Source organism: Hyposmocoma kahamanoa, unplaced genomic scaffold (assembly GCF_003589595.1).
Source record: "Hyposmocoma kahamanoa isolate Upper Pololo Valley unplaced genomic scaffold, ASM358959v1 220, whole genome shotgun sequence".
NCBI classification, from domain to species: domain Eukaryota; kingdom Metazoa; phylum Arthropoda; class Insecta; order Lepidoptera; family Cosmopterigidae; genus Hyposmocoma; species Hyposmocoma kahamanoa.
Window position 1 is genome coordinate 4,183,419 of NW_020653740.1, and position 7,623 is coordinate 4,191,041.

The window sequence follows — 7,623 nt, forward strand, 5'->3', positions numbered from 1 at the left end:
GACAAACTGACAAAAGTCGTCACATGTCACCTGTGGTGCCAGATTAAACGATTTTTCGCCATTTAGGTTATTTCGAGGGGTCGCGCTCGTGCATGGCGGCGACAAAAAGTGATCGGGATTTTAAATAATTAATGTTGGCAACGCTCTGGTTTGGACGAATATCGCAATAGAAATCAAAGAACTTTGAAGTCCAAAACCATACAAAATTGCACACGGTAGTTTTGCATTTTTTTGCATTGCATTTGGAACATTAAAACACGTGACATACTAAGCTTAACGAAAAATGTCCGATCTGCAGGTCGATTCAGAACTTTACGATAACTCTGTTGTCGACCGATTCGATTAGATACCGTACGATTTCTTTTCATTTTTGTTCACCGAACCGAAATGACTTCACACCAGTAGGGTTACTCGTAATTCTGGACCTTCAACACAGTTATCGAATGAAAGTTACCAAACGTCCTATTGTTTACAAAGCAAGAATGTTATAAGGAAATCTTTTATTATTTTAAGTGAAATCTGGATTTTGTTCAATTTTATTAATTTATTTTAATGCAAGACTAATACATTCCTATATTTTAAGCCTTTAAAGTCTAAAAATGTAATGTAAATAAAAGGATTTAATTTTTCTTGTAATCTATATTCGCCGACTAACTCCATAAACGTTGTTGGATAACGATATCGTATCCGAATCCGAATTGAACGTTTTAACTCGAATGTTCTGAATAGCTCGGAAAGCGCCCTTCGTTCGATTCGAGAACGATCTCCAAGCGAACGATTCGCTGAAGGCATTTCGAAACATTGTGTATCCGCTACTTTGCTGCGCATAAATTGGCGAATTAACTTAGCAAAAGATTGTGGCAAAAATCTGGCAACACCACTGCATGTCAATGTCTAATTCACTTCATAGTTTTATTTTGAAGTTTTCGGAATTTTTGAGGTTAAAGTATCCAAAAAATGATGATAAATTCCGTAATACATAGTTATATAACTCGGATACTAAAAGGCGAACAGTGTACAATATATCTGTGATATTAACATACCTCTTCAATCATTCTCCTTAGTCTTAACGAGCTAAAGGTGATGTAAGTATCATCATTATTATAAATTAGATAGTAGTATTTTAGGAACGTTTTACTACGTATTTGGACAATGTACAAGTTTAGATCTTTTGCGAAGTAGATCTTATTTTAGGTCTATAGAGATCCGAATACATAGTGCTTAATATAGCTGGTTTTGTAGAAGTTTTCATATGTAACCATCGTGAAGTCGATTACCGTAAAACATAAATTTTAGATAATTTTATTTGGCATCCTTACTGTTGTTCTAGGTTATATGATGCCGCTTAATGACATTTAGAAGACTATTTAGCTACGCATATAAATCTTATAAACAGACCACAACTGTTGCATTTAGCAGAAAGTACTTGTTTTACACTAATGTGACACTATCATCAGGCATATCGCTGTGTGGTGACTTAGTAGAGCAATCTTACGAGTACCATATGCAGGAGATTGACAAGTATGATTTTGTTCGTACATCCCACATGGCATTTTCTGGTACTGTCGCTGGAGTAATTTGTCACAACTGGTACATTTTCCTTGATAAAATTATAGTCGGACGATCCTTAGACATGATCTTCAAGAAATTAATGCTGGATCAGTTTATTTGTTCCCCTGTTATAATATTGTCTTTTTTTGCTACTGTTGCTATTTTTGAAGACAATCCATTACAAAATTTTAATGAAGAAGTTAAGGAAAAATTCTGGACACTGTATAAAGCAGAGTGGGTTGTGTGGCCACCTGCTCAAATAATTAATTTTTATTTTTTGCCTACTAAATATAGAGTTCTATATGACAACACAATATCTCTTTGCTACGATGTGTACACCTCTCATGTGAAACATGCTAAACCTGTTAAAGAAGAAAAGAAAGATACTGAAACTTTACTTTACAGCAAATCGGAAAGTTCTGATTCAAATGAAATCATAGACAAGAAAAATGAAGATAATTCAGAATGTATTAAATAACTTTATGATTCTCATAAAAGTCTAAAATAGTCAAGGTTCAAATGATACAGTTGTCAATATACACAATGCATTTAGTTGAGAATAAATCAGTGAGCTTTGACTTGAACTATGTTATATAGAAGTTAAATAAGTACAGTTTTGAATGTATTAGAGAAACTGGCTACTCACTTAAAATCTGGAGTCAAAACTTAAATGAAGAAATTTGCCAATATAAACATTTCAATAAATGGACTATTTATAAGTGCATTGCGATAACATTAATTACTACTGTTTTGTTTTATCTTAACAATGTATTCATTATTATTTTCTTTTTAGTCCTAAATAAATAAATTATAACCATTACTTTGCTTGTATATCTTCATAGAAAGGACAAAATCCGCGTTATTGTGTAATGTTATTAAATCTAAGTTATTTTTTAATTTTTTTTTCAAGGCAGCCAATTTCGTTCTTTACAGATACCTGCAATGCAAGCTGTTGGGTTCACTTGGAGAAGGTTATCTAAAAATATCAGCAACACAAAATCTGTAACTCAGTTAAAAAAAATTGTAAAAATCGCGTTCAGTGATAAATTTCTTCTATATACAAATGTAACTATATCTGTAGGTTTATCGTCAGTCGGAGATGCCATAGAGCAAAGTTACGAAATTTACACTGACGACTTAGATAAATATGACGCGAAACGGACAATGCACATGGCATTTTCAGGAGCAGCACTCGGTGTGTTATGTCATAATTGGTACAAAGTTTTAGACAAATTTATTGTAGGTAAAACTTTAGACATGGTAACAAAAAAGTTGTTGTTAGACCAATTAATATTTTCGCCTATAATGATAGTAACCTTTTTTGGTAGTTTAGCATTATTTGAAGAGCGACCTTTACAAAATTTTAAAGCCGAAGTAAGTGACAAGTTTGTGCGACTGTATCGCGCTGAATGGCTAGTGTGGCCCCCTGCACAAATCATAAATTTCTATTTCTTACCTACGAAATTTAGAGTGCTATACGATAACACAATATCATTAGGCTATGACATTTATACCTCTCAAGTAAAACACAATAAAGGCACAGGAAATTTAGTAAAGGTTGCATGACGTAACTTAAACTTAGGTGAAATACAATTTTGTAGAAATATATATGTACGTCATATTTCATAAGTTTTTCCAGGCATAACTTTTTCGTGTTAAGAGTTAAAAGAAACAAGCAGTGCTGTGATGATACAATTATGTATTTTATTGTTAACGTTAATGTTAATATCTACATGAATTGTTTCCAATACTTAGGTGGATAAAATTTATGTAAAAAAATCATTACATAGTTTAATTTCTAGCAATAACTGCCCAATGAAAAGACTAACAAAAGTAAGTGAATCTTGCTATATTGTATGTGGGTTACATAAGTAAAGGGTTTTTCAACAAGAACTCTGTTCTGTAAATCAAAATAAAACAATAAATTTAGACGACAATGATTCAAATTTTTGTTGTATTAAAAAAAGTAAGGTTTGGCAATTCTTAATGAAAAATTATGTCTGTCCACCACGACCACAGTTACAGATGTCGATTCGTTCATCAAAGTTTTTAATCCGTTTTTGACAAAATGGTGGGTCTATTTTGTTAATCACCTCACGAATTTTAAGTTTTAAGGCTGCAATCGATTCGATTGGCTCCGTATAGAGTCTGTTTTTAACATAACCCAATAACAAATAATCTAGCGGTCTTAAATCATATGATCGAGCTGACCGCTTAACGGCTGAATTTCGTGAAATTATGCGATCGGGAAATTTGGTTTGCTCAAACATTCCTTGTTTCGGTGGCTGTGTGACTTGTGTCGTTGGCATTGGGGCGTTTTTTTTTTCGAAAATTCGACTGGAAATGCGGTTACGGTCAATGGATTACGCTGTCGAGAGATATTAAACAACTCAATTTTGGCCTATTATTGATGATAAGGATCACTAACATGTGGTTTCAATAAGACGGTGCCTCAAGTCACACAACCACCGAAACAATGAATTTCTTGCAAACCAAATTTCCCGTATATATTTATCAGATATCAGTTTTCATTCATAATTGCCAAAACCTACTTTTTTTAATACTATAAAGATTTGAATCATTGTCATTTAAATTTATTGTTTTATTTTGATTTACAAAACAAAGTTCTTGTTGAAAAACCCTTTACGTCGATTGAATTCTATTTAGGTGTTAAGAACGGTTCTTCGGCAGGGGAACCCTTCTTGCTAGCTCTGAGACTAGAAAGAACGCTGCGTACTATGGTGTTCTCGAATATTCTATCTGGCCATGATTCTGATCGCCGATTGCGCCTTAGCTCATCAATGGCTGGCATTCTGCTGGACCTTGGAGATGTGCGATGCGAACAAAATGACTTGCTTCTTCTTTTCTCTTTAAAACCTAATAAAGATGTTAACAATTTGTCCAATGCAGCGATTTCGTCAATATTATGATCCTTTGGGTAAGTAGTTGGTGGTGTTGAAGCGGCAGAAGCCCTTACACTCGAACGCATGGAAACTGGAGTCCTAGATTGTAGACCAATCGTATGCATAATCTGCGAATAAAAGTAGTTACATTAAGAGTAACTGGAGATACAAGAAATGAGTGAAATACTTCGACGACGTACTTTACTTAAATGAAGACCGTGGAAACTAAAAATATTATGAAAACTGAAGATAAGTCTTCGTCTTTATATTGACCGTAGGTTAAGCAATTACCTCATCCGCATTGTGGCTCTGGTAGCTCATCCTTTTTACTTTTCTGTAAGTTTCATCGTCTAGAGCTTCTCGGACAGCAGCTTGTAACTTTTCCTTTATTGTATCGTCCGTGCCATGATTTAAGTCGTCTAGCATTAATCTGGAGAAAGTAAATTTTGGTTCTATCTTGTCATGTGTGACATACTAATCATGAGCTATTGAAACGTGCAGATCTTTGATATTTATTCATTATCGAAACATTTATTAACAAGATAAACACAAAAAATATTACTCAGTCCGTTCTTCCTCTTCAGCGCGTTGTAAATTAGCTCGATTAGCTTTTCTCGCGATCCTTATGTCCGTTTCCCAAAATCTCCTCAAATCGGGAGTTGAAGTATACGGAGCAGCTACTTCTTTTATTTTCAGAAATATGATCGCCGTAATGAATATACAAATCACATTGACTATTGTCAAACAGCAACTTACAATACCTGCAACAAAAAGGTAATACTAACACGTCTTGTTAAGCTAGCAAATCGATAAAATCGTCTGCATTGCTGTCTAGTCGGGTAAGATCTCATAAAATTTATTATTCAGAAAGATTGTCTGTATCCTTCATTTAATTCAATGTTACAATGAGAACTCACCGTTGACAGCAAATTCTATAGGAAGATAATCGTGGTATAGTGGTTCATATGTCGAATTTCCTTGATACGCTTCTCCTTTTATATGGGGAATTTTTACTCCAGGATGCAAAAGCCAAATACAAGCTAAAGCCCAATATAAACCCTGCAATAGTTATCCAGTTACAAGAACACAATATTTTGTATTGGACAAGATAGATATGTCAAAAATATATAAAAATTATTACACAATTAACAACTGGCGGTAATAAAGAGGCCGATATGGCAATACCGATAAGTGGTCCAGCCATGCCTTGAAGTAATGCCAGTGCCACACCAGTACCTGACGTCAAAGCCCAGAGAACTCCCATCCACAATGATCGGACATTCCCTCTAAAATATAAATAAATACTGTTTTAGTGTATATATTTACTAGTATTTAGTTTTACATCACTTTAATTGTATTATTTTTCATTACCTAGATTTCATCTCCTCGGTTGGCCAATCTCCAAAACCCCATGGCATTTCAGTGGAACCCAAAATCAGACCAAAAATGAACCCAAACACTAACGATACAAACATTCCTAGAATAAGACTTTCGAACCCATTTCTAATGAGGGTTCTGTCTGATATTATCGTTCCAAACGTGATGGACATTACTGGGCCCATTAGTGGAGACACTAACATCGCTGCTACGATGTTTGATGCGTTGTTTTCCACCAAGCCCAAGGCCGCAAGGGAGCTGAAATAGATGGATGTCATTTGCATAAAATATTTATGAATATAGCATGCCGCAGTCGTTTAGTTAAAACTTGCAATTTCTCTTCGTAATAATGCTTTGCATTTTTTCTGTTAGCCTTTATATTTTCTCGTCCGATCCTCACCAATCGTTTTCCATTTAAATATGCACTTCAATTATATATGATGAGTACGTAAAGTACCTACAATGTGCCCTTTATCCGTACTCACTCAGCTGTAATAATTAGGGTAAGATAATCGAACGAGAGCTCGCCGCCACCCCGTACACCGTCCACGACTTGTTTCACAGTTAGTTTAGACCTAATTGATTCCACAAAACTGCGCCATCGCTTTGCTTGTTCCGTCTCTCGCCTGTGTATGGAATAGTCACTTGAAAGATCAATTAAAAATGATTTTTTATCAATAATTTTACTAACAATTAAGTAAACCTAGGTAAAATTTAACTTACAAAATCGTTTCTTCCTCTTGTGGTTCATTTTCTATAGCCGAATGTACTACGTTACATGGAAGAACACTGCAATCGAAGTCGACATTTGCTTCTTATAAAAAGTATCACACAAAGGAGGGACTGTGGAGCATAATTTTATATGAAAAAAAATGTCTCAATAGTTCACTTTCAATATTTTTATTTATTTTCGAAGAATTTAACTTGTATTGGCACTAGGTTGTTTTATGAACATTATTAATATTTTGACATTGAACATACGTACCTTACAATGGATCTATTTCGAACTCCAATTCCAAGTTGTGTCAAGCAATGTAGCATAGTTTCGCATGGATCTCCCGTAGGCAGCGGAAACATCACTTCGAAGAAATTTCCGGCTTTGTCGCCCACCCATACTACATGCTCCACTTGCAACTTCCGCAAGAGTTCTTGTAAAATCTGTAGGTATTCAGTTATTTCCATATTTTATTTGGGATACATCTTACCTTTGAAATACAATGTAAACTAAGTACCTATGTGATCTTTTAAATTATTTTACTTACGCTTTCCATTGTAATAAAGTCATCATTTTCGTTAATATTTTCTAATGTAGGGTTGAACGCTTCGTTATAATAATTCTGCGTCAGATGTACAGGTATACTTCTATTTTTCTTACTTCGCAACTCAACTTCTAAACGAGGTTGCTTGAATGATACAGCGTCTTCTATCGCGATTATATCTTTTGGCTTACCAAACCTCAGTATATGTTCATAATTACTTGATGGTATACAGATTACAAAAACTACACCAGCCATTTTAAATTTTGTTTTAACAATTGATTTACAATGGTCGCATTTGCAGGGAATACTGAGCTCTGACGAGGAAATGTCATATGAGCTGCATTATTTAGCCTTTAAGTAGTAATTATTGGTGCTATTAGGAAGCTGTTGTGTAAATTATAGAAACTGCGCTAACAAACGTAACGAGAAGTGACAAATTATAAAGTAACATAACAGAATGAACGAAGTAAATTAATTGTGAAAAATAAAAGCCTTGGATTTTTTTCATAAATGTTTATTGAAAGCGTAACAGT

At 34.3% G+C, this 7,623-nt stretch overlaps 2 protein-coding genes and 1 pseudogene across 2 annotated transcripts; 2 read left to right on the forward strand and 1 right to left on the reverse strand.

Moving 5' to 3' along the window:
- Nucleotides 1-1,056: 1,056 nt before the first annotated feature.
- On the forward strand, nt 1,057-3,245 carry LOC113227965 (mpv17-like protein 2). Its single transcript, XM_026461078.1, has 2 exons — nt 1,057-1,085; nt 2,485-3,245. The coding sequence occupies exon 2, from the start codon at nt 2,494-2,496 to the stop codon at nt 3,115-3,117; it is 624 nt and encodes a 207-aa protein (XP_026316863.1). The 5' UTR covers nt 1,057-1,085; nt 2,485-2,493; the 3' UTR covers nt 3,118-3,245.
- Nucleotides 1,344-2,030, forward strand: LOC113227964 (annotated as a pseudogene).
- Nucleotides 3,246-4,209: 964 nt separating the features above from the next.
- Nucleotides 4,210-7,345, reverse strand: LOC113228072. The gene is made up of 10 exons (XM_026461213.1): nt 7,094-7,345; nt 6,817-6,989; nt 6,555-6,620; nt 6,317-6,457; nt 5,826-6,089; nt 5,596-5,740; nt 5,372-5,513; nt 5,017-5,215; nt 4,746-4,884; nt 4,210-4,582 (listed from the first exon to the last, which is right to left on the reverse strand). Exons 1-10 carry the CDS (start codon nt 7,343-7,345, stop codon nt 4,211-4,213), a joined length of 1,893 nt encoding a protein of 630 aa, XP_026316998.1. The 3' UTR covers nt 4,210.
- Nucleotides 7,346-7,623: the final 278 nt, after the last annotated feature.